The sequence below is a fragment of the Cetorhinus maximus genome, chromosome 3 (genome assembly GCF_964194155.1).
Source record: "Cetorhinus maximus chromosome 3, sCetMax3.hap1.1, whole genome shotgun sequence".
Taxonomy (NCBI): domain Eukaryota; kingdom Metazoa; phylum Chordata; class Chondrichthyes; order Lamniformes; family Cetorhinidae; genus Cetorhinus; species Cetorhinus maximus.
Window position 1 is genome coordinate 18,319,038 of NC_135881.1, and position 27,536 is coordinate 18,346,573.

General features: G+C 42.6%; 1 protein-coding gene across 1 annotated transcript in view; it reads right to left on the reverse strand.

Annotated features, from left to right (window-relative positions):
- obscnb (obscurin, cytoskeletal calmodulin and titin-interacting RhoGEF b) overlaps window positions 1–27,536 on the reverse strand; it is a 691,209-nt gene that overhangs the window by 290,582 nt on the left and 373,091 nt on the right. The window contains exons 41-44 of the mRNA XM_078536828.1: window positions 24,637–24,903; window positions 20,485–20,751; window positions 11,720–11,986; window positions 320–586 (exon numbers count right to left, since the gene is read on the reverse strand). Of these exons, the coding sequence (XP_078392954.1) occupies window positions 320–586; window positions 11,720–11,986; window positions 20,485–20,751; window positions 24,637–24,903 (1,068 nt within the window). The remainder of the gene's footprint in view (window positions 1–319; window positions 587–11,719; window positions 11,987–20,484; window positions 20,752–24,636; window positions 24,904–27,536) is intronic.

Consider the following 27,536-nt stretch of genomic DNA (forward strand, 5'->3'; position numbering starts at 1 on the left):
AGAGAGTACAAAACTGAGAGTAAATCAGCAGATAAGGCTAGAGGTTACAAAAATAATAATGGGACAAAACTAAAGGCTCTGTATCTGAATGCACGAAGCAGTCAAAACAAAACAGTTGAACTGATAGCGCAAATAGAAATAGTTAAGTATAATCTGATAACCATTACAGAGTCATGGCTGCAGGATGACATAGATTGGCACAAAAAGATAAAATGTGAACAAAGAATCCATAATGCCACCTATTATGAAGAAAGGGGTGGATGAAATTTTATGGGATGGAAAAAAAACTATTAATTAACAGTAATGTTTATTGGCCTACCTTTTACTTTTAGGAAGGCCATTGTTTGCTGATCCCCTGAATCGCATGTATATTTTCCAGCATCTTCGGCTTTTAGGTTATGAATAAGTAACTCAACACAGGAGCCTTTCTGCTTCATTTCATGTTTGTCACTGGGATGAAGCACCACAGTTCCTTTCCTCCATTCCACTGGGGCACCTGGTTTTGAAATCTCACAGTTGAGAATGGCAGTACTATCTTCTTCAATTTCTTTGCTCTGAAGCTCTTGTTTGAAAAGCACAGGAAGGGCTAGGGAAGACAGTAATTGAGTTGTCATGAAGCTATTAATATATATAATATTTTGGAAAATATTTTTATTTTAAAATAAAGGTTTAGTCTGCGGGTATGTCTTAATTTGATTAAAACCAGCTAGTCTTTGATATGATAGCTTTGATATATACTAGTTTTGATATGTGACAGATGGCATGTGTTTGCATTTTTTGAATAGGGCATTCAAGAAGTGGAGTGAAAATTGACGCATTTCTAGCAGCTACCAAGCAATATGTTTATACTGCTAATAAGGGAAAAGTTTTGGCTCAGCGAGCAGGGGTGAAGCCTACTTGCCGAGGTGCAAAATGACGCAGGATGACATTGGGCATGCGTCCTGACGTCACCACGCGTCATTTAGATTTTCAGTTCGGCAGGCGCGCAGCCGAGTCAGCTGTGCGCCCGCCAAACTGTCAAAGGCCTGTTAAGGCCATTAATTAACTAATTAGTCCAATGAAAAAGCTGCCCATCCAACCTTAAAGTTAGTGGGCAGGCGAAGAGTCCAGGCAGACTTTGCAGTTTTCATGGAACTGCATCCATGGGTGGGATGAGGTTTCATGAATGTTTTTGAAATCTTGGAAAAATTTTTGATTAAATTAATATACATGTCCCAGTTCATGTGACAGTTTCACATGAGGGGACATGGTCTAAAGATTTTTTTCTCCTTTCTTAAACTTTAGAAACTTTAAAGAGGTGCCTCAGGGAGATTTCTGCACTCTTTCGCACTCTTGCCGACTCAGGCCCGCCCACGTAAAATGGCAGCGTGGACACTATTGGGGGCGTACATCCCCGCACAACTCCAAGGAGGGGAAAATTCTCCCCATAAATTTGATATTATGAAAGGAGTTTCATTATTAAAAGGTGAAGTTTAAAGAGATTGTTGATACAATGAGAATTAATATTCAATGGGGCTGATTGGTATAACTTTAGTAGTTTTCGGGTGTGCAGCCAAAGGCAATGTAAGATCAAAAGGCAGCTGCAAGCCCCCAACTGGCTCCACAATGAAAAGAACCTCATTTTGAACCCATAAGGAGAAAATGCTTTGTCTGGTGTTTGGTTAAGTCTATGGGTTGCTGTTGCCCTTAATGGAGATTAGTTTGGGAATTTGATAAAGGTTATGATAGTGGTAATTTGTAGCTATGTGTACATATATTTTACCCTGTGTAAATTAATAAAATGTTTCATTTAGTTTACTGTAAAACCTCGAGAACTAGCGGTCTGATTCCTGAGTTTAGAATCACATCTCAAGCATAACACTTAAAATTATTGGTTATGACAGTTGTTTAAATTTTTCCTCTGGGTTTTTTTTGCAAATAACTCTGCTTTACCAACTGCATCAGTCATGACAGTTGGGGGCTTATCTGGGGTAAATTATATTTCTAATTCCTCGATTGGTTAGGAATTGGTGAATCTTAAGCTTGTGAGTATGAGAAGCGCTTTGAACTCAGGAGTTGGTGAGGTATTTTAGAAATGGTGAGACTGCGAGATGGCTTTGGCAATTGCTAAGACTTGTCTGGGAGTAGAAGAGATAACTCTGAGTGGGTTGGAGAAAATAACCAAAAGTAAGTTAACAAAGTTGGCAGTTAAGTTAAAATTGGTGTTACCTGCAGGAGCTAGGAAATCTAATATAGTTAAAAGTATAGCAGCGCATCTACAGTTGGAAGTGAAACTTGATACGAGTGAATCACAGCTGAAGATAGTGAGACTTCAGTTGCAAATGAAAAATCTTGAATTAGAAGCAAAGGACAGAGAAATAGCTTTTAAAAGGGAATTAAAAATTGCAAAGATGGAGAAGGAGAAAAGAGAAAGAGGGAGAGAAAGAGAGTTCCAACTGAAAATGTTCATAGTTAGAAAAGAGACTTTAGTAGGTGAGGAAGGATTTGTCTCCAGAGTAGAACCCAGTGGGGATATGTTTAAAATTGTACAAGCTCTTCCAGAGTTTGAAGAAACAGATATTGAAGCATTCTTCATTTCATTTGAGAAGCTATCTAAACAGATGAAATGGCCAGAGGAAAACTGGACATCATTATTACATTCTAAGTTATTAGGTAGGGAGCTTGAGGTATATGCTTTGCTTTCAGAAGAAATGTCGGTGAATTATGATGTGGTGAAAAAAGCTATTTTGAATGCATATGAGTTGGTTCCTGAAGCATACAGGCAGAAATATAGGAATATGAGAAAACAGCCTGGGCAAATTTATATTGAGTTTGAAAGAGTAAAACAAGGTAATTTTGACCAGTGGATACGGGCGTTAAAAAATGCAGCTCTTAGGGAAGTCATTCTTTTGGAAGAATTTAAAGATTCAATCCTTTCAGTAGTGAGAACTCATGTAGAGGAACAGAGGGTTGATTCTGTAAGATAAGCAGCAGAGATAGCTGATGATTACGAGTTAATTCATCGAGCTAAACCTTTTTTCCATCACCCTTTCAAATTGGAAAAGGATAAAAAGTGGGAAGGTGAAAGGAAGGTAAGAGAAGGCAATCAGGGAAGAGGAGTAGCTGGAAGTTCCCAGGAAGTTTTTTTTTCAGAACAAAAAAGGAAGGTGCTGAAGGTAGAAGTGAGATTCGAAAATTGAGGTGTTTTCATTCTAATAAAGTGGGGCACATGAAGTCAGTGTGTTGGAGGTTGCAGGAAAAATCTGTAGGAATTATTGGGGATTTAGAAAAGCTCTGGAAGTAAAAGTACTGTTTGTTCTGAGGTTCAGGCACGGGAGAAACCAGTGGTTTGTGTACAAGTGAAACTGGGATAGTGATATTTGTTGTTCAGAGGGAGTGTTGCAGGAGAAGGTAATAATAAGTGGGGTTCATGGAGATGCTAAATCTGTTCTGTTGTGGAAGGTAAATTTAAAGAGCAAATGGAAGAATGGTGAGGTTATAGTTGGAGTGGTGGAAAAATTGCCCATTGCAGGTGTTCAATTTATTCTGGGTAATGATTAGCTGGATTGCAAATGTGGGTGATGCCTGTGGTAGTTGAGCAGCCTGTAGAAGTGTTTTCAACAGAAGTTACAGAAGGAACATCCTGCATTGTTTCCTGATTGTGTTATAACAAGATCAAAGGCCCAGCCAGAAGAACAAAATAAACAAGATACGCAGGCGGTTCAAAGGCAAGAAGGTGTCGAGATCCAATTAGCTGGCACTGTATTTGATAACATTGCTCTGGAGGAAGGAATGCAGGACAGTTCAGTTGAAGTGTTTAACTCAAAAAGGTTAGTGGAGTTACAGAAAAATGGTTTGAAATTAAAACAGTTATATCAGAAAGCTTATTCAGAAACCAAAACAAAATGTATTCCAGTATGTTATTATTTTTGAGGGAATATATTATTGAGAAAGTGGCGGTTGGATTACATCTCAGCAAATGAAAGTTGAAGGGAGGTGCATCAGATTGTTATCCCATTAGCATGTAGAAATGAGATTCTGAGGATTGCTCATGAAGTTCCAATGGGGGGACATTTAGGAATTAGGAAAACACAGGAAAAGATAGAGGTATTTTTTTGGCCAGGGTTGTATAAGGACGTAGTCAAATTCTGTAGAACCTGTCACATATGTCAAATAACAGGAAAAGCACAAGCAGCGATTATGCCTGCGCCTTTAATTCCAATGCCAGCATCTGAAGAACCTTTTATCAGGGTCATGATTGATTGTACAGGACCTCTCCCTAAAACTAAAAGTGGATATTAGTATTTATTAACAATAATGGATGTGTCTACTGGGTTTCCTGAAGTGATAAGATACCTTTAAGAAATATTACAACTAAGAAGATTGTGGGAGAGTTAATTACATTTTTTACAAGATATGGTTTACCTAAGGAAATACAATCAGTTCAGGGGTCAAATTTCATGTCACAGCTGTTTAAGGAAGTAATGAGCAGTTTGGGGATAAAACAGTTTACGTCAACAGCTTATCATCCGGAGTCACAAGGGGCTTTGGAAAGATGGCATCAAACTTTAAAAGCTATGGTAAGAGCATACTGTCTTGATTATGTACAGGATTGGGATATGGGAATTCCATTTCTGTTATTTGCTATGAGAGACGCTCCTCATGCATCGACTGGTTTTAGCCCTTTTGAACTAGTTTATGGTCATGAGTTAAGAGGACCATTGAAATTCATTCATGAGAAATTGGTGGGTCAAAATGCAGAAACTACTCTCCTGGATTATGTATCAAATTTCAGGGAAAGATTGAACAGAGCATGTGAGTTGGCTAGGGAACATTTAGAGATTTCACAGCAATTGATGAAAGTGAAAGTAGATGAGAAGGCTAAAATTCGCAGCTTTATTTCTGGAGAGAAAGTATTAGTTTTGTTACCAGGACTAGGGGATTCATTAAATGCAAGATTTAGTGGGCCTTACAGGATTGAAAAGAAATTGAGCGAAGTAAATTATTTAATAAACACTCCAGATTGAAGAAAGAAGCAGAGGGTGTGTCTTGTAAATATGCTTAAAAAGTACTTTGACAGGGAAGAGGAACAAAAAGAGGTGTGAATGATAAGAGGTAGAAGTGCAGATCTCTGAAGTTGATTTTCCTCTAATCAAATTGGATAATGAGGGGGTGCTTGAAAATTTAAATGCAATATTGAGTTACCTTCCAAGCAAGTGTCAAAGTGATTTGGAAAAGCTATTGCAGTCACACAAACCTATTTGTGGAAATAAGTTGGGAAAGACTCATTTATATTTTGTGGGCCTTAAAGGGTTTACATGATGTATGTATAGAAATGTCATCTTCAATAAGGCAACAACCTCATTGATTAAATCCAGCAATGTTATCACAAGGACAAAAAGAAACTGATTTCATGCTTCCAAATGATATCATTGAGTCTAGTTGCAGTAACTGGAGATCGCCTGTTGTACTGGTACCGAAACCGGATGCAACACAAAGACTGTGTATGGACTATCGAAAGGTGAATGAGGTGACAAACGCGGATTCATATCCCACACCATGGTTGGAGGATTGCATTGAGAAAGTGGGACAATCGAAATTTATCACTAAGATTGACTTGCTAAAAGGATATTGGCAGGTACCATCGTTGGCGAGGGCAAAGGAGATATCAGCTTTCGTAATGCCAAGTGACTATATCAGTTTAAAGTCATGCCATCTGGTATGAAGAATGCACCTGCAACATTTCAAAGACTGACAAACAAAGTAATTGCAGGTCTAAGCAATTGTGTGGTTTATATTGATGATCTAATTGTTTTCAGTGAGGCATGGGAGGAGCATTTACAGCATCTGGAAAAATTACTTACTTCACTACAAGAAGCTAAATTGGTGATGAACTTGGCTAAAAGTGAATTTGCAAAAGCGCAAGTTACTTATCTAGGCCATACCATTGGACATGGTAAGGTGGCTCAGAGAAATGCGAAAGTCAAGGCTATCATGGATTTCCCAGTGCCTATAACAAAATGAGAAGTTTTGAGATTTCTGGGCATGAGTGGGTTTTACCAGAAATTTGTACCAAACTTTAGCCAAGTGGTTGCTCCACTGGCTGAACTATTAAAAAAGAACAAGAAGTTTCAATGGACATTGGAGTATCAGAAGTCATTCGATAGTTTGAAAACTGTATTAACTACGACACCAGTGTTTGCAGCACCCAATTATGCCAAGCAATTCAAGTTGGCCGTTGACGCAGGCATCTGGTAATGTAATAGTGTAATAAGTATAAGAGATAGTGTGAGATGGGTTACTAAAATGAAGCCGTCTTTTAGAATTATGACAGTTCATTTTTCGGTAAGGAAGGGGATGTCATGATGTTTTTAATATATATATTTTGGAAAATATTTTTATTTTAAAATAGAGGTTTAGATTGCGAGTATGTCTTAACTGGATTAAAGCCAGCTACTCTGGGTGCTTTGATGTGTACTAGTTTTGATATGTAAGAGAGATAGCGTACATTTACATTTTTTGAATACAGCATTCAGGAAGTGGGGTGAAAATTGACGCCTTTCTAGCAGCTACCAAGCAATATGTTTATATTACTAATAAAATTGGTATTATGAAAGGGGTTTCATCATTAAAAGGTAAAGTTCAAAGAGGTTGCTGATACAATGAGAAATAATATTCAGTGGGGCTGGTAGGTATACCTTCAGTAGTTTTCGGGTGTGCAGGCAGAGGCAATGTAAGATCAAAAGGCAGCTGCAAGCCTCCAACTGACTCTACAGTGATAAGAACCTCATTTTGAATTCGTAAGGAGAAAATGCTTTGCCTGGTGTTTGGTTAAGTCTATGGGTTGCTGTTGCCTTAATGGAGAGTAGTTTGGGAATTTGTTAAAAGGTATCATAGTAGTAATTTGTAGCCATGTGTACATATATTTTACCCTGTGTAAATTAATAAAATGTTTCATTTAGTTTAATGTAAAACCTCGAGAACTAGTGGTCTGATTCCTGAGTTTAGAGTCTCATCTCAAATATAACACTTAAAATTACTGGTTATGACAGTTGTTTAAAGTTTCCCTCTGGGATTTTTAAAAATAGCTCCACTTTACCAACTGCATCGGTCATAACAGAGTTCCTGATGATGAACTTAAGATTCAAGTCTGACTTCTGAACACCCACCAAATTTCAAATAAACTCACTAAAAAACAATGTTTGAGGAAGCTGTTCCATATCAGAATTCTGATAACATTCTTTCAGACATGATAGGCCAAATGGCCTCATCTGCACTGCAACAATTCTGATTCTTCAACAGCATTACTGTCTTAGTTGATTCAGAACTGGTGTATTGGAATACTGCTTAAACAATTGCTGTTACTTACAAACCGTATTAGGTTTTGCAACCTCACAGAGCCCAGTAATGGTAACAGCTTCTTCAGCTTCTGCATTTTGCACCTCTTGTTTAAAACATCTAGTCGGGGCTGAGGGAAACAGTATTCTAATGCCTGATGTGTTTTTCAGCATGGATATCCTTCTGCGATCTCTAAGAATCTCTGGATACCCAAATATAACTCAATTCAAATTCGCTGAAACAACAATGCATTCTAATAGTAAGAGTACTATTCCGTTCTAATTAAATGACAGCCTAGAGTACTTGACCATACTATAGTAGCAGATTTTTTGATGTTGCTATTGTCTTTATTCCTTTTCATCAGTGATATACAGCTTCATTACACTTTAACTCACAGTGTAGCTGCAAGATGTCTTCAAATTTCTCCAGATGAATTATTGCTTTGCAATTCCTAATATTCATCCATTTCCTTACATTTAGACACTTTGCAGATTCTCAAAATTTGATTATGACAAATCAATATGACACCATAATTATATGTGGCATAGTCTTATTTTATAAAGACAATCACAGTCCATAATAAAACTAAAGGATTGATTCTAACTTTGGGGGGGGCCTGTAATAGCTAGCAGGTTTGAGCAGAAATCAGGCAGAGGTTGAGACCAACAGGGACAGGAGGGAAGAGTCGCCTGCATAAGGATGGTGCTGGTGTGGAGGCCTCTGAAGGGCTCCAAGTGGCGGAAGAGGGAGTGATGGCTGGGGATGGAGAGGACCAAGGATTCTTGCTTACTTTGGTTCAAAAGGAACATGTAGAATTTCAAACAAAAATATTACCTGGGCACTCCCATATTTCCCATGAGGTTTGGTGTTTAACGATTTCAAGTTAAATGGAATCACTGATTTTCTATGCAAAATATGTCCCATGCCCAATCTGGGGTAAGTAAAGATGGTGGGAAGGCATCAGAAACACCCACCATCTGAACTTCCCTGCCCACATTGCTCCAGTCAGGCAGTCAGGATAAAAATCAACCCACCAATTACTTCTTTGTATAGTTTACCACAATCACTAAGCCTTGAAATTTACAGTAATACCATGAATTTTTTAAACTAAGATTGGTAGGGATACAGGTGGCGAGTTCAGCTTAGCTCGCCAGGCAATTAATTGGTGCATTCGGATTTGCCACCGGTTTTACAGCCCACTCAATTTACTTCCCTTTGAATTACATTTATTTTCCATTTAATTCAAAGGAATAGAAAATTGGGGGGATGTAATAATTGGCAGAAAGGCAAACCTGAACTTTACCAGCCAGAAAGCTTAAAAAAATCATTTTTTATGGATAATGAAAGTAAATGATTTCCATATCCCCGCTCAGGGGGAGGCGATGACGTAGTGGTATTGTTGCTGGACTAGTGATCCAGAGGTCCAGGGTAATTCTCTGGAGACCCGCGTTCAAATCCCGCCATGGCAGATGGTGGAATTAAAAGTCTAATGATAACCATGTAACCATTGTCGATTGTTGTGAAAAACCCATCTGGTTCACTGATGCCCTTTAGAGAAGGAAATCTGTCGTCCTAACCTGGTCTGGCCTACATGTGACTCCACACCCACAGCAATGTGGATAACTCTGTAATGGCCGAGCAAGCTACTCAGATGTTACAAACCACTTCAAAGTCACAAAAAAGGAATGAAACCAGGCGGACCACCCAGCATCGACCTAGGCGTTGGAAACGATAACAGCAATTGCAGCCCTGTCAACCCTGCAAAGTCCTCCTTACCAACATCTGGGGGGGGTTAGTGCCAAAATTGGGAGAGCTATCTCACAGACTAGTGAGGCAACACCCTGATAGTCATCCTCAGGGAATCATACCTTACAGATAATGTCCCAGACACCATCATCACCATCCCTGGGTATGATCTATCCCACCTGCAGGGCAGACCCAGCAGAGGTGGTGGCGTATGCAGTGGAGGGGGAGTTGCCATCAAAATTGACTCCAGACCCCATGAAGTCTCATGGCATCAGGTCAAACATGGGCAAGGGAACCTCCTGCTGATTACCATGTACCGCCCCCCCTCAGCTGATGAATCAGTGCTCCTCCATGTTGAGAAACACTGAGGGTGGCAAGGGTGCAGAATATACTCTGGTGGGGGACTTCAATGTCCACCACCAAGAGTGGCTCGGTAGCACCACAACTGACGGAGCTGGCTGAGTCCTAAAGGACATAGCTGCTAGACTGGGTCTGCGGTAGGTGGTGAAGGAAAAACATACTTGACCTCATCCTCACCAACCTACCTGCCACAGATGCATCTGTCCATGACAGTATCGGTAGGAGTCACCACCGTATAGTTGTTGTGGAGATGAAGTCCCATCTTCACAATGAGGATAACCTCTATCATGTTGTGTGGCACAACCACCGTGCTAAATGGGATAGATTTCGAACAGATCTAGCGACTGAAGACTGGGCCTCCATGAGGCACTGTGGGCCAGCAGCAGAATTGTACTCAAACACAATCTATAACCTCATGGCCTGACATATCCCCTACTCTACCAATACCATCAAGCCAGGGGATCAACACTGGTTCAATGAAGAGTACAGGAGGGCATGCCAGGAGCAGCACCAGGCAGACCTAAAAATGAGGTGTCAACCTGCTGAAGCTATAACACAGGGCTACATGCGTGCCAAACAGCATAAGCAGCAAGTGATAGACAGGGCTAAGCAATCCCACAACCAACGGGTCAGATCTAAGCTCTGCAGTCCTGCCACATCCAGTCCGTGAATAGTGGTGGACAATTAAACAACTCACTGGAGGAGGATGCTTCACAAATATCCCCGTCCTTAATGATGGGGGAGCCCAGCACATAAGTGCAAAAGATAAGGCTGAAGCATTTGCAACAATCTTTAGCCAGAACTACCGAGTGGATGATCCATCCCGGCCTCCTCCGGAGGTCCCCAGCATCACAGATGCCAGTCCTCAGCCAATTCAATTCACTCCAAGTGATATCAAGAAATGGTTGAAAGCATTAAATACTGCGAAGGCTACGGGCCCTGACAATATTACAGGAATAGTGTTGAAGAAGTGTGCTCCAGAACTTGCCACGCCCTGAGACAAGCTGTTCGGATACAGCTACAACACTTGCATCTAACCGGCTATGTGGAAAATTGCCCAGGTATGTTCTGTACACAAAAAGCAGGACAAATCCAACCCAGCCAATAACCACCCCATCAGCCTACTCTCCATCGTCAGTAAACTAATGGAAGAAATCAACAGCGCGATAGCGGCACTTGCTGGAGGTCGGTCATTTCAGCAGCAGGAGTTCCTCAGGGTGGTATCCTCGGCCCAGCCATCTTCAGCTGCTTCATCAATGAACTACCTACCATCATAAAATGAGAAGTGGGGAGGTTCACTGATGATTACACAATGTTCAGCATCATTCGTGAATCCTCAGACAGTGATGCAGCTTATGTCCAAATGCAGTAACGCCTGGACAATATCCAGGCTTGGGCTGACAAGTGGCAAGTAACATTTGCGCCACACAAGTGCCAGCCAATGACCCTCTCCAACAAGAAAGAATTCAACCATCACCCTTGATGTTTAATGGCATTACCACCACTGAATCCCCACCATCACCATCCTGGGGGGTGGCCATTGACCAGAAACTGAACTGGACTAGCCATATAAATATTGTGGCTACAAGAGTAGGTCAGAGGCTAGGAATTGTGCAACGAGTAACCCACCTCCTGACTCACCAAAGCCTGTTTACCATCTACAAGGCACAAGAAAGGAGTGAGGTGGAATACTCTCCACTTGCCTGGATGAGTGCAGCTCCCACAACACTCAAGAAGCTTGACGCCCTCCAGGACAAAGCAGTCGACTTGAATGCCACCATATCCACAAACATTCACGCCATCCACCACTGATGCACAGTACCAGCAGTGTGTACCATCTACTAGATGCATTGCAGGAATTCACCAAGACTCCTTCGACAGCACCTTCCAAACCCACAACTACTATCATATCGAAAGACTAGGGCAGCAAATAGATGGGAACACCACCACCTGGAATTTCCCCTCCAAGTCACTCACCATCCTGACTTGGAAATATACCGTTGTTCCATCACTGTCGCTGGGTCAAAATCCTGGAACTCCCTTCCTAACAGCACTGTGGATGTACCTACATCACATGGACTGCAGCGCTTCAAGAAGGCAACTCACCACCACCTTCTCAAGGGAAATTAGGGATGGGCAATAAATGTTGGCCCAGTCAGCGAAGCCCACATCCCTTGAATGAATTAAAAAAAAATCCTGCTAACAAAAGGTTAGCAAGAATGATGAGTTGCATGAAAAATTACAAATGACAACATTTATTCCTTTGAATTACAATATCTGATGACTGTTGTCTTACCCTTCACTTTTAAGGAGGCAGTGGTCTGTTGATCTCCAGAATCACAGGTATATTCTCCAGCATCTTCTAATTTTAGGCTGTGAATAAGCAACTCAACACAGGGGCCTTTTTGCTTCATTTCATGCTTGTTACTTGGCTCAAGCAGCATTGATCCCTTTCTCCATTTCACTGGGGCATCAGGTTTGGAGACCTCACAGATCAGCTTGGCAGTACTGTCCTCTTCAACCTCCTGATTATGAAGCTCTTTCTTGAAAAGTACAGGCAAGGCTGAAAGACAGTAATTTTCAAAATTTAGTTCAATTAACACTGAAACAAATGGGCAGAAATTTCCCCCTGTTGGGGGGGTTGTGCAGGGGCGGGGGCGAACCCGACTGGTGCCCCCAATCGGTGCCGCGCCACCATTTTACGCGGGCGAGCCAATTACGGCCCGCCCATCATGACGCGCACCCGGAAGCACTGAGCGCTCCCTGTACGGGCAGGGGGAGATTTGTTTAAATTGTGGAAATTTGGATAAAGGTGAGAAAAAGATTTAAGGACATGTCCCCTCATGAGAAACTGTCACATGACCTGAGGCATGTCCATTATTTATTTCAAAAAATTTTATCTAAATGATAAACCCTTCATCCCTTCACGAAACCTCATCGCACCACCCCCCACAGCCCTTGACTCCCTTGTCTATCAAGAATCTATCTAATTCAGCCTTGAATAAATTCAATGATGCAGCCTCCACTGTTTTCTGCACAAGAGAATTCCACAGACTAACAACCTTTTGGGAGAAAAAAATTCTCCTCATCTCTGTCTTAAATGGGATACCTTTTATTTTTAAACTGTGTCCCCTAGTTCTAGTCTCCCCCACAAGAGGAAACATCCTCCTGGCAACAGCCCAATCAAATCCTCTCAGGGTCTTATATGTTTCAATAAGATCACCTCTCATTCTTCTAAACTCCAATGGGTATAGGGCCAACCTGTTTAACTTTCCTTTATAAGACAACCCCTTCATCCCAGGAATCAGCCAAGTGAATCTTCTCTGCACTGCTTCCAATACAGTTATATCCTTTCTTAAATAAGGAGACCAAACTGCACACAGTACTCTAGGTGTGGTCTCACCAAGGTCCTGTAGAACTGCAGCATAACTTCCCTACTTTTATGGTTCATTCCCCTTGCAATAAAGACTGACATTCCATTTGCCTTCCTAATCGCTTGCTGTACTTGCATACGGAGATTTTGTGATTCAGGCATAAGGGCACCCAGATCCCTCTGTACCACAGAGCTGTGAAGGCTCTCTCCATTTAAATATATACTGCTTTTCTATTTTTCCTGCCAAAACGGACAAATTTTCCCCATATTTTTTCCTAATCATTTAACCCTTTGTGGACTCTTTACCTCCTCTTGAGACTTACTTTCCTACCTTTCTTGGTGTCATCACAAATTGAGCTACCAAATATTTGGTCCCTTAATCCAAGTAATTGATAAAGGTTGTAAATAGTTGAGGCCCCAGCACTGATCCCTGTGGCACTAGTTGCAGCTTGCCAATCCAAAAATAACCCATTTATCCCGAGGCTCCGCTTCCTGTCAGCTAACTAATCTTTTATCCACGCTCATATGTTACCCCTACACCATGAGCTCTTATTTTCTGCAGTAACTTTTAATGTGGCACCTTACCAAATGCCTTTTGGAAATCCAAGTACACCACATCTACAGGGTCCCTTTTAACCACTTCACCTATTACTTCCTCAAAGAATTCTAATAAATTCCTTTCACAAAGCCATGTTGACTCTGAAGAAGATTCATATAGACTCGAAACGTTAACTCTGTTTCTCACTCCACAGATACTGCCAGACCTGCTGAGTTTTTCTGTTTTATTTCAGATTTCCAGCATCCGCATTATTTCGCTTTTATATTATCATGTTGACTCTGCCTGATTGCATTATGATTTTCTAAGTATCCTGCTATAACCCCCTTAATAATGGGTTCTAGTAATTTCCCTATGACAGTTAGGCCAAATGGTCTATAGTTTCCTGCTTTCTGTCTCCCTCTTTTCTTGAATTAATGTGTTACATTTTCTAATTTCCAATCCGTTGGGATCGTTCCAGAATCTAAGAATTTTTGGACGATGCATCAATGCATCTACCATCTCTGCAGCCACTTATTTTAAGGCCCTAGGATGCAGGCCATCAGGTCCTGGCTACTGTCAGCTTTTAACTCAAATAGTTTGCACAATACCTTTTCCCTGGTCATGGTGATTGTTTTAAGTTCCTCCTTCCCTTTCAGTTCTTGATTCACAATTATTTCTGGGGTGTTATTTGTGCCTTCTATTGAAGACAGACACAAAACACCTGTTCAACGCTTCCACCATTTCCTTGCTTCCCATTATTAGTTCTCCAGATTCACTCTCTAGTGACCGATACTCACTTTAGTTACTCTTTTCCATCTTAAATACTTGTCGGAACTTTTACTGCTTGTTTTTATATTTCTAGCTAGCTTTCTCGCATACTCTAATTTCTCCCTCTAGTATTTTTTAGTTATTCGTTCATTAAAAGAATAATACTGAATGCGATACAGTATTCATTATTAATTTGAAAGAGAAAATGAAAATTTGCACATATGCTCAATCAGGAATAAAAAGATTTTACAATTCAATTTTACTTTTGAAAGTAATTTCCTTACCATGTGCAATTTAAGAATTTCACACAGTCACAAACAACTCACCTAAATAATTTGCAACAGTTCAGTTAAACAGTGAGACTTTGGGAGAGAGAGGTTAAAACAGCGAGACTTCGGGACAGAGAGGTTAAAACAGCGAAAGTGAGAGAGGAGGACCCCGGGATAGGCAGTCAGCAGCACCAATAGGAGAGTGCGAGAGGAGGACCCTGGGACAAGCAGTCAGCAGCATCTCGAGGAGAGTGCAAGAGGAGGACCCTGGGACAGGCAGTCAGCAGCACATAGAGGATCTAGTCCATCCAGAGGACCTAGATTCTAATCTATACTCAAGAATTAGGTTCATAGCCTTGTATGCCATGGCATCGCAAGTGCACATCCAAATACTTCTTAAATGTTCGCAGGGTTTCTGCCTCTACCACCCTTTCAGGCAGTGAGTTCCAGATTCCCACCACCCTCTGGGTGAAAAGATTCTTCCTCACATCCCCTCGAAACCTCCCGCCCACTACCTTAAATCTATGCCCCCTGGTTATTGATCCCTCCACCAAGGGGAAAAATTCCTTCCTGTCTACCCTAACTATGCCCCTCATAATTTTATACACTTCAATCATGTCCCCCCTCAATCTCCTCTGCTCCAGGAAAAATAACTCCAGTCTATCCAATCTCTCCTCATAACTAGAACTCTCCAGCCCAGGCAACATCTTGGTAAATCTCCTCTGCACTCTCTCTAGTGCAATCACATCCTTCCTATAATGCAGATTCCAGAACTGCACGCAATACTCTAGCTGTGGCCTAACCAACGTTTTATACAGTTCCAGCATCCACAGTTGCATCCAAGAGCACTTTTTTAATCAGTATGTAGAAAGCCCAACAAGGGAGGGGGCAGTTCTGGACCTAATATTCGGAAATGAGCCCAGGCAGGTGGAAGGCACATCAGTAGGGGAGCATTTTGGAGATAGTGACCATTACTCAGTTACATTTAGGATAGTTATGCAAAAGAGTAAGGTTGGGCTGGGAATAAAAGTTCCAAACTGGGGAAAGGCTAATTTTACTAAGACAAGATATGATTTGCCCCAAGTGGACTGGGAGCAGCTACTTGCAGATAAAACTGGGTCAGAGCTGTGGGAGGCATTCAAGGAGGGAATAGCCAGAGTACAGGGCAAATATGTTCCCGTAAAAGCAAAGTGCGGGATCGTCTGGAGAACCCTGGATGTCAAGGGACATGAGGTTAGGATTAAGGAAAAAGGAGAAGCTTATGGCAGGTACCAAGGGCTCAATAGGGCAGAGTCCCTAGAGGGGTATAAAAAGTGCAGGGGGGAACTTACCAAGGAAATTAGGAAAGCTAAGAGAGTGCATGAGAAAGCATTGGTGGATAGAATAAAGGAAAACCCAAAGGGATTTTTTTAATTTACAAGGAGCAAGAGAATAACTAGGGAAAAAGTAGGGCAAATTAGGGACTATAGAGGTAATGCGTGTGTGGACCCGGAAGATGTGCATTAATGAATACTTTGCATCGGTCTTCACAATGGAAAAGGACGACGCAGGGTGGAGGACTGTGAAATATTAGAGGAAATTAACAAAGAGAGGGAGGAGGTATTAGTGGGTTTAGTGGCCTTAAAAGTGGATAAATCTACAGGCCCAGATGAGGTGTATCCCAGGCTGTTGAGGGAGGCAAGGGAAGAGATATCAGGGGCCCTGGCAAGACTTTTCAAATCCTCTCTGGCCACAGGTGAGGTGCCAGAGGGCTGGACGCCTGCTAACATTGTCCCATTATTAAAATAGGGATGGAGGGATAGACCAGGAAATTACAGGCCAGTCAGTCTAACCTCAGTGGTCGGGAAGTTACTAGAAGGAATTCTGAGGAACAGAATATATCTGCACTTGGAGAGGCATGGATTAATCAGGGATAGTCAGCATGGATTTGTTAAGGGAAAGTCGTGTTTGACAAATTTGATTGAATTTTTTGAGGAGATAACCAGGAGTGTTGATGAGGTCGACATGGACTTTAGCGATGCTTTTGATAAGGTTCTTCATGACAGACTGGTCAAGAAAGTAAGAGCCCATGGGATCCAAGGCAAAGTGGCATGTTGGATCTAAAACTGGCTGAGAGGCAGGAAGCAGAGTCTGATGGTAGAGGGATGTTTCTTTGACTGGAAGTCTGTTCTGCAGGGCTCAGTGCTGGGGCCCTTACTGTTTGTGGTATACATAAATGATTTGGACTTAAATGTTGGGGTACGATCAAGAAGTTCGGGGATGACATGAAAATTGGTAGGGCGGTAAATAGTGAGCAGGATAGCCATAAACTGTAGGAGGATATCAATGGACTGATCAGGTGGGCAGAACGGTGGCAAATGAAATTCAACCCGGAAAAGTGTGAGGTAAAGCACCTGGGGAAGGCTAACGAGGCAAGGGATTACGCTATGAATGGTTGGACCCTGGAAAGTACTGAAGATCAGAGGGAGGGACCTTGGTGTGCATATCCACAGATCCCTGAAAGTAGCAGGGCAGGTAGATAAGGTGGTTAAGAAGGCATATGGGATACTTGCCTTTATTAGCCGAGACATGGAATACAAGAGCAGGGAGGTTATGCTGGAACTGTATAAAACACTGGTTAGGCCACAGCTGGAGTAGTGTGTGCAGTTCTGGTCACCACATTATAGGAAGGATGTGATTGCAATGGAGACGGTGCAGAGGAGATTCACCAGGATGCTGCCTGGGCTGGAGGGTCTGAGCTATGAGGAAAGATTGATTAGGCTGGGATAAAAGCAAAAAACTGTGGATGCTGGAAATCCAAAACAAAAATAAAAATACCTGGAAAAACTCAGCAGGTCTGGCAGTATCTGCGGGGAGGAACACAATTAACGTTTCGAGTCCGTATGACTCTTCAACGGAACTAAGTAAAAATAGAAAAGCGGTGAAATATAAGCTGGTTTAAGGGGGAGGGGGGGGAGGGACAGGTAGAGCTGGATAGAGGGCCAGTAACAGGTGGAGATAGCCAAAAGATGTCATAGACCAAAGGACAATGAGGTGTTGAAGGTCGTGATATTATCTAAGGAATGTGCTAATTAAGGGTAGAAAGCAGTCCAAGCAAGGTACAGATAGCTCTAGTGGGGCTGGGGTGGGGTGAAGGGAAGGGATCAAGATAGTCTAAAAGGTAGAGATAAAACAATGGATGGAAATACATTTAAAAATAATGGAAATAGGTGGGAAAAGAAAAATCTATATAAATTATTGGAAAAAAAAGAGGGATCGGAAAAGATCTCTCCTCCATCCCCACCCCATATCTGAGAAGGTCGTGCCTTCTTGAACTGCTATAGTCCATGTTGTTTAGGTATACCCATAGTGCTGTTAGGGAGAGAGTTTCAGGATTTTGACCCAGCAACAAGTGAAGGAACAACAATATATTGCAAAGTCAGGATGGTGTGTGAATTGCAAAGAAGTGGCAGATGGAATACAACGTGGGCAAGAGTGAGGTCGTGCACTTTGGTAGGAAGAATAGAGGCATAAACTATTTTCCAAATGGGGAGAGAATTCAGAAATCTGGAGTGCAAAGGGACTTGGGAGTCCTAGTCCAGGATCCTCTTAAGGTTAACTTGCAGGCTGAGTCGGTAGTTAGGAAGGCAAATGCAATGTTGGCATTTATTTCGAGAGGACTAGAATATAAAAGCAGGGATGTGCTGCTGAGGCTTTATAAGGCTCTGGTCAGACCACGTTTAGAATATTGTGAGCAATTTTGGGCCCCATATCTCAGGAAGGATGTGCTGGCCCTGGAGAGGGTCGACAGGATGTTCACGAGAACGATCCCAGGAATGAAAGGCTTAACATATGAGGAACGTTTGAGGACTCTGGGTCTATACTCGATGGAGTTTAGAAGGATATGGGGGGGATCTGATTGAAACTTACAGAATACTGAAAGCCCTGGATAGAGTGGACACGGCGAAGATGTTTCCATTAGTAGGAGAGACTAGGACCCGAGGGCACAGTCTCAGAGTAAAGGGAAGACATTTTAGAACAGAGATGAGGAGAAAATTCTTTAGCCAGAGAGTGATGAATCTTTGGAATTCATTGCCACAGAAGGCTGTGGAGGCCAGGTCATTGAGTGTATTTAAGACCGAGATAGATAGGTCCTTGATTGGTAAGGGGATCAAAGGTTACGGGGAGAATGGGGTTGAGAAACTTATCAGCCACGATCGAATAGCGGAGCAGACTCGATGGGCCGAATGGTCTAATTTCTGCTCCTATGTCTTATGGTCTAAGCTTCTTGAACGTTGTTGAAGCTGCGCTCATTCAGGCATGTGGAGAATATTCTATCTCATTCCTACCTTGTTCCCTTTAGATGATGAAAAGGCTTTTGGCTGTCTGGAGATGAGTTTCACAGCCACAGTATTTATGTAACTGGTTCAGTTAAATTTCTGATCAATGGTGACCCCCCCACCTCCACCTCCCCAGGATGCTGATGGTGGGAAATTTGGCAATGTCATGGGGCGTTGCTATCCTAAGATGGTTGCTGGCAGATACTTGTGTGCCGCAAAAGCTATCGCCACTGATCAACGCAAGCCTGAATGTTGTCCAGGTCTTGCAGCACGCGGATATGGATTGCTTTGTTAGCTGCATTGTGAAGGGAACTGTACACTGCAATTATCAGTGAACATTTACACTTCTGATCTTATGATGAAGGCATGGTAATTGAATAAGCAGCCGAAGATAATTGGGCCTAGGACATTGCTTTGGGGAACTCCTGCGGTGATGTCCTGGGGCTGATATAATTGGTCACCAGCAATCACAAGCATCTTCCTTTCTGTTAGGTATGGCTCCAGCCAGTGCAGCATTTACTCCCTGATTCCCATTGACTTCAACTTTACAACAGCTCCTTTATTCCACACCATTTCTTCCAATTCACAAACTTGCTGTCACCTAACTACCACCTGTTGACTGGAAGAGAAGATCAGGCCATTCTTTTTAACCTTAGCAGCCCCTGCACAATGAATAGTGGAGCTTAAATTCAACATTTTTGTGCCCATGAGACAGGTTTAAAATATACATTGTGGTAATCAACTTCGCAGTGCAAAGGCCACAACAAATCTATATGGCTGTTTGTGCCAATGTTAAATTGGTCATGGCCTTATTTTGTGGGGCCTTGCAATAAAGCACAACGTCATGTATGCTGCCTCATACTCTCTTTAGCTTGTCCGCTTCATGGGGAAAAATCCGCCCCCCCCCCCCAACCGGGTGTGTTGTGCGGGGGCGGGCTCGAACGCAATCGGCACCAGCGATTGGGGACGCATCGTCATTTAACGTGGGCGGGCCAACTAAGGACCGCTGTGCGCTCCCTGTGCAGGCAGGGAGGATACCCTGAGTGGTTCCCTGCGCTCCTTCGCGCATGTGCGCGAAAGAGTGCAGAGATCTCCCTGAGATCTCCGTGCCTCAGGGAGATCCACTTGATGTGTGTAAGTTTAAATAAAGGAAGGAAAAAACTTTTGAAACATATCCCCTCATGTGACACTGTCACATGAGCTGGGACATGTCAAAGAATTAACATAAAAATTTTTATTACATTTTAAAACACTTCATGAAACCCCATCCCGCCCATGGATGAGGTTTCATGAAAAATGCGAAGGCCGCCTGGGCTCTTTGCCTGCCCACCAACCTTAAGGTTGGACGGGCAGCTCATTTCATTGAGTTAATGACTACTTAAATGGCCTTAATAGGCCTTTGACAGTTCGGCGGGTGTGCAGCCGAGTCGGCTGCGCACCCACCAAACTAACAATTTAAATGACGCACAGTGACATCGGGATGCACGCCCAACGTCACTGCGTGTCATTTTACTCGTCGGCAATTGGGCCCCACCCCCGTTCGCCGACAGGACAATTCTGGCCATGGAAATGAGGCTCAACATTGGGGCTGACTCGAGCTTCACAATTTTGACTCAGGGATTGTATCCTGCCCACTGGTTGTACCTCCTCCATCCCATATGAACAAGAACAGGCATGTATGCATTTCTATTCCATTACCTTCCTTCAATGAGCTGGGAACGATACTGAGCATACACAAAACAATGCAGTGTTAAAATCTAATTTAATCATATCATGTAATGGTCAGTGTCCTACCTTTTACTTTTAAGAAGGCTGTAGTCTGTTGATCCCCTGAATCACAGGTATATTCTCCAGCATCTTCTGGTTTTAGGTTGTGAATATGCAACTCAATAATGGAACCTTCTTGCTTCATTTCATGCTTGTTACTTGAGTCAAGTATTGAAGATCCTTTTTTCCACTGAACGGGCGCATCATGTTTAGAAACCTCACAACACAATGACACTGTACTGCCTTCTTCAGCTTCTTTACTCTGAAGTTCTTGTTTGAAAAGTACAGGCAGGGCTAAGGATCACAGAGATTTTAATAATTTAGTGCAAGATAAATGGTCAGGTCAATGCCAAACCTTGCACAGCAGTAATGATCTCAATAGCCAGATATGATTCAATTATGTGTCTATATATATATATATATATATGTGCGTGCTAATTCATGCAATTATTATTATTGTCATAAGTATCACACATTTGAAAAGCTATCTTTATTTGGGAGAAATTAATTTTTTCAATGGCCTCTATTCGTACACTGATTTCACAAAGATAAAATTTGGTTCTTCATATATTCAGTTATCATGAGGATAACAGCGGTAACTATGGTAATATTAAGAAGGTTAGAGCCCTCCATTCTGGAACACTTTTAGTCAATGTTTGCAATTGTTATTACTAATCAATATAAGGCGGAATTTTCCATTCTGGAGACTAAGTGCGGTGGCAGGCAGGAAAGGCAGCGTGAGTCTCGCTGGGTGGCAGGAAGGCTGAACACGCTTCTGCTTTTCAGTTCATTAATTATGCATCAGTGAGGAGCTCAGCAAATCTCATGGCAGGACAGGAAGGATGTTGCCCGCCCCTAATGAGGCTGAAGGTCCTGGCAACATATTTAAATGGCACCTAGCCAGACATTCACTCACTGCAGACCAGCTGTTGCAGTGACGAAGAAAACTATGGCGCCCAAGCATGGGAAATCCTCTGCCCCATGGTTCAGCAAAGTCTCCCTGGGGAATACCAGGAAAGGCGGGAGGTACTCTTTCCATGGGATGGGTGCAGGATGTCTTCCCACCTGACCACACCGGCCTGGGAGGAGGTCACTGGGGAGGTTAACGCCCATGGGGCGCAGAAAAGGACCACCCTGTTGTGCAGCAAAGGGATGAATGATCTGCACCGCTCCACCAAGGTAAATGAAACTGCTACTCACTGTCAACTCACATTCTCATAAGGGTATCAGGCAGTTGAAGGGTTAGCATCCACAGACCTGCAGGTGGGACATTGTCACTGAATGTCTGCCAGCCACGTTAAGCTACCCATCTAATGTCAAACGGTGTCTCAATCCCTTACTGTTGAGGGCTCAGCAGGGACAACAGGCATGAACTGCTCTTTCATCCATTGTGCTCACAGTCAATCCATCTGTTTTTATGCAGGACACAATTGCACATAACAAAAGAGAGCGAGATACGATGCCCTTTATGCCAGGACAGAGGAATTGTCTTCTCTGAAACCAAAGTGAAATAGGTGGAGCCTGAATGTAGCTTTGCCAGGATTCAAGCTTGGACTGATAAGTGACAAGTAACATTTGTGCCACTCAAGTGCCAGATTACCAACAAGAGAGAATCTAATCATCTCCCAACGTATAAAGACATTACCATCACTAAATCTCCCACCGTCAACATCCTGAGTTATGACTGACCAGAAACTTAACTGGCCCAGTCATTCAGAAACAGCGGTTACAAGAGCAGGTCAGAGCTTGGAAATTCTGCGGTGAATAACTCAGCTCCTGACTCTCCAGAGTCTACCATCTACAAGACAGGAGTGTGATGGTGTATCTTGCATTTGCCTGGTTGATTGTAACTCCAACAACACTCAAGAAGCTCAACACCATTTATGCCACAAGGATCAGTGCTGGGCTATTTACAATATTAGTGACTTAGACAAAGAGACAGAGAATGACGTATCTCGGTTTGGTGATGATACAAAGCTAGGTGGGAATGTAAGCTGTAGGACACAAGAGGCTGCAGAAAGATATAGACCTTTTAAATGAGTAGGCAACAAGGTGGCAGATGGAGTATAATGCGGGGAGGTGTGAGGTTATTCACTTTGATAGGAAGAATAGAAAAGCAGAGTATGTTCTAAAAAATGTGAAACTTCTAAATGTTAATATTCAAAGGGTGTGCTCATACAAGTAACACAGAAAGTTAGCCTGCAGGTACAGCAAGCAATTAGGAAGGCAAAGTGCATCTTGGCCTTTTTTGGAAGGCGTTGGAATACAAAAATAAAGAAGTCAGGGCTTTGATGAGACCATACATGGAGTATCATGCACAGCTGTGGTCTCTATATTTAAGGAAGGATATACTTGCAATGGAGGCAGTGCAGCAAAGGTTCACTAGATTAGTCCTTGGAATGACAGGGTGATGAGATGATGAGAGGCTGAGTAAATTGGGTCAATATTCTCTGAAGTTTAGATGGATGAGAGGTGATCTCACTGAAACATACAAATTCTGATAGGACTTGATACAGTAGAAACTGAGAGGTTGTTTCTCCTGGCTGAGGAATCCAGAACACTAGAACACTGTCTCAGGTTAAGAAACTGATCATTTAAGACTGAGATGGGGAGAAACTTCTTCACTCAAAAGGTTGTGAATCCTTGGAATTTTCTACTCCAGAAAGTTGTGTATGTTCCATTGTTGAATACATTTAAGGCCAGGACAGACAAATCTTTGGTCTCTTAGGTAATCAAGGGATGGGGGAGCGGGCAGGAAAGTGTTGTTATGGCTGAAGATCTGCCATAAAGGTATTGAATGGTAGAACCGGCACGAAGGGCCATATGGTCTATTCTAGCTCCTGCCAGGGTCACTCAGCTTCTGACCACATTGCAGCCTTGGTCCAAACATGGACAAAAGAACTGGACTGAGGTGAGGTGAGAGTGACTGCCCTTGACATCAAGGCAGCATTTGACTGAGTGTGATATCAAGGAGCCGTAGCAAAACTGAGTCAATGGGAATCAGGGTGAAAATTATCAGCTGGTTCGGGTCATACCTAGCACAAAGGAAGATGGTTTTGTTGTTGGAGGTCAGTCATCTCAGATCCAGTTCATCACTGCAGGAGTTCCTCAGGGCAGTGTCCTCGGGTCCAGCCATCTTCAGTTGCTTCTTCAGTGACCTTCCTTCCATTATAAGGTTAGAAGTGGGGATGTTCGCTGGTGATTGCACAATGTTAAGCGCCATTTACGATTCCTCAGATACTGAAGGAGTCCATGTCCAAATGCAACAAGACCTGGGCAATATCCAGGCTTGGGCTGACAAGTGGCAAGTAACATTTGCGCCACACAAGTGTCAGGCAATGACAATCTTCAACAAGAGAGAATCCAACCATTGCCCCTTGATGTTCAATGACATTACCATCACTGAATCCCCCACAATCAACATCCTGGGGGTTACCACTGACCAGAAACTGAACTAGCCATATGAATACTGTGGCTACAAGAGCAGGTCAGAGGCTAGGAATCATGTGACGAGTAACTCGCTTCCTGACTCCCCAAAGTCTGTCCACCATCTACACGGCACAAGTCAAAAGTGTGATGGAATACTCCCCACTTGCCTGGATGAGTGCAGCTCCCACAACAGTCGAGAAGTTTGACACCGTCCAGGACAAAGCAGCCTGCTTGATTGGCGCCACATCTACAAACATTCACTCCCTCCGCCACCGACACACAGTAGCAGCAGTGTGTACCATCTGCAAGATGCACTGCAGGAATTCACCAAGGCTTCAACAACAGTACCTTCCAAACCCACAACCACTACCATCTAGAAGGACAAGGGCAGCAGAGAGATGGGAACAACACCTAGAAGTGCCCCTCCATTCTGACTTGGAAATAAATCGCCGTTCCTTCACTTCACTGTCGCTGGGTCAAAATCCTGGAACTCCCTTCCTAACAGCACTGTGGATGTACCCACACCACATGGACTGCAGCGGTTCAAGAAGACAGCTCACCACCACCTTCTCAAGGGAAACTGGGGATGGGCAATAAATGCTGGCCCAGCCAGTGAAGCCCACATCCCATGAATGAATTTTTTAAAAATCCTGCTAACAAAAGGTTAGCAAGAATGGTGAGTTGCATGAAAAATTACAAATGACAACATTTATTCCTTTGAATTACAATATCTGATGACTGTTGTCTTACCCTTCACTTTTAAGGAGGCAGTGGTCTGTTGATCTCCAGAATCACAGGTATATTCTCCAGCATCTTCTAATTTTAGGCTGTGAATAAGCAACTCAACACAGGGGCCTTTTTGCTTCATTTCATGCTTGTTACTTGGCTCAAGCAGCATTGATCCCTTTCTCCATTTCACTGGGGCATCAGGTTTGGAGACCTCACAGATCAGCTTGGCAGTACTGTCCTCTTCAACCTCCTGATTATGAAGCTCTTTCTTGAAAAGTACAGGCAAGGCTGAAAGACAGTAATTTTCAAAATTTAGTTCAATTAACACTGAAACAAATGGGCAGAAATTTCCCCCTGTTGGGGGGGTTGTGCAGGGGCGGGGGCGAACCCGACTGGTGCCCCCAATCGGTGCCGCGCCACCATTTTACGCGGGCGAGCCAATTACGGCCCGCCCATCATGACGCGCACCCGGAAGCACTGAGCGCTCCCTGTACGGGCAGGGGGAGATTTGTTTAAATTGTGGAAATTTGGATAAAGGTGAGAAAAAGATTTAAGGACATGTCCCCTCATGAGAAACTGTCACATGACCTGAGGCATGTCCATTATTTATTTCAAAAAATTTTATCTAAATGATAAACCCTTCATCCCTTCACGAAACCTCATCGCACCACCCCCCACAGCCCTTGACTCCCTTGTCTATCAAGAATCTATCTAATTCAGCCTTGAATAAATTCAATGATGCAGCCTCCACTGTTTTCTGCACAAGAGAATTCCACAGACTAACAACCTTTTGGGAGAAAAAAATTCTCCTCATCTCTGTCTTAAATGGGATACCTTTTATTTTTAAACTGTGTCCCCTAGTTCTAGTCTCCCCCACAAGAGGAAACATCCTCCTGGCAACAGCCCAATCAAATCCTCTCAGGGTCTTATATGTTTCAATAAGATCACCTCTCATTCTTCTAAACTCCAATGGGTATAGGGCCAACCTGTTTAACTTTCCTTTATAAGACAACCCCTTCATCCCAGGAATCAGCCAAGTGAATCTTCTCTGCACTGCTTCCAATACAGTTATATCCTTTCTTAAATAAGGAGACCAAACTGCACACAGTACTCTAGGTGTGGTCTCACCAAGGTCCTGTAGAACTGCAGCATAACTTCCCTACTTTTATGGTTCATTCCCCTTGCAATAAAGACTGACATTCCATTTGCCTTCCTAATCGCTTGCTGTACTTGCATACGGAGATTTTGTGATTCAGGCATAAGGGCACCCAGATCCCTCTGTACCACAGAGCTGTGAAGGCTCTCTCCATTTAAATATATACTGCTTTTCTATTTTTCCTGCCAAAACGGACAAATTTTCCCCATATTTTTTCCTAATCATTTAACCCTTTGTGGACTCTTTACCTCCTCTTGAGACTTACTTTCCTACCTTTCTTGGTGTCATCACAAATTGAGCTACCAAATATTTGGTCCCTTAATCCAAGTAATTGATAAAGGTTGTAAATAGTTGAGGCCCCAGCACTGATCCCTGTGGCACTAGTTGCAGCTTGCCAATCCAAAAATAACCCATTTATCCCGAGGCTCCGCTTCCTGTCAGCTAACTAATCTTTTATCCACGCTCATATGTTACCCCTACACCATGAGCTCTTATTTTCTGCAGTAACTTTTAATGTGGCACCTTACCAAATGCCTTTTGGAAATCCAAGTACACCACATCTACAGGGTCCCTTTTAACCACTTCACCTATTACTTCCTCAAAGAATTCTAATAAATTCCTTTCACAAAGCCATGTTGACTCTGAAGAAGATTCATATAGACTCGAAACGTTAACTCTGTTTCTCACTCCACAGATACTGCCAGACCTGCTGAGTTTTTCTGTTTTATTTCAGATTTCCAGCATCCGCATTATTTCGCTTTTATATTATCATGTTGACTCTGCCTGATTGCATTATGATTTTCTAAGTATCCTGCTATAACCCCCTTAATAATGGGTTCTAGTAATTTCCCTATGACAGTTAGGCCAAATGGTCTATAGTTTCCTGCTTTCTGTCTCCCTCTTTTCTTGAATTAATGTGTTACATTTTCTAATTTCCAATCCGTTGGGATCGTTCCAGAATCTAAGAATTTTTGGACGATGCATCAATGCATCTACCATCTCTGCAGCCACTTATTTTAAGGCCCTAGGATGCAGGCCATCAGGTCCTAGCTACTGTCAGCTTTTAACTCAAATAGTTTGCACAATACCTTTTCCCTGGTCATGGTGATTGTTTTAAGTTCCTCCTTCCCTTTCAGTTCTTGATTCACAATTATTTCTGGGGTGTTATTTGTGCCTTCTATTGAAGACAGACACAAAACACCTGTTCAACGCTTCCACCATTTCCTTGCTTCCCATTATTAGTTCTCCAGATTCACTCTCTAGTGACCGATACTCACTTTAGTTACTCTTTTCCATCTTAAATACTTGTCGGAACTTTTACTGCTTGTTTTTATATTTCTAGCTAGCTTTCTCGCATACTCTAATTTCTCCCTCTAGTATTTTTTAGTTATTCGTTCATTAAAAGAATAATACTGAATGCGATACAGTATTCATTATTAATTTGAAAGAGAAAATGAAAATTTGCACATATGCTCAATCAGGAATAAAAAGATTTTACAATTCAATTTTACTTTTGAAAGTAATTTCCTTACCATGTGCAATTTAAGAATTTCACACAGTCACAAACAACTCACCTAAATAATTTGCAACAGTTCAGTTAAACAGTGAGACTTTGGGAGAGAGAGGTTAAAACAGCGAGACTTCGGGACAGAGAGGTTAAAACAGCGAAAGTGAGAGAGGAGGACCCCGGGATAGGCAGTCAGCAGCACCAATAGGAGAGTGCGAGAGGAGGACCCTGGGACAAGCAGTCAGCAGCATCTCGAGG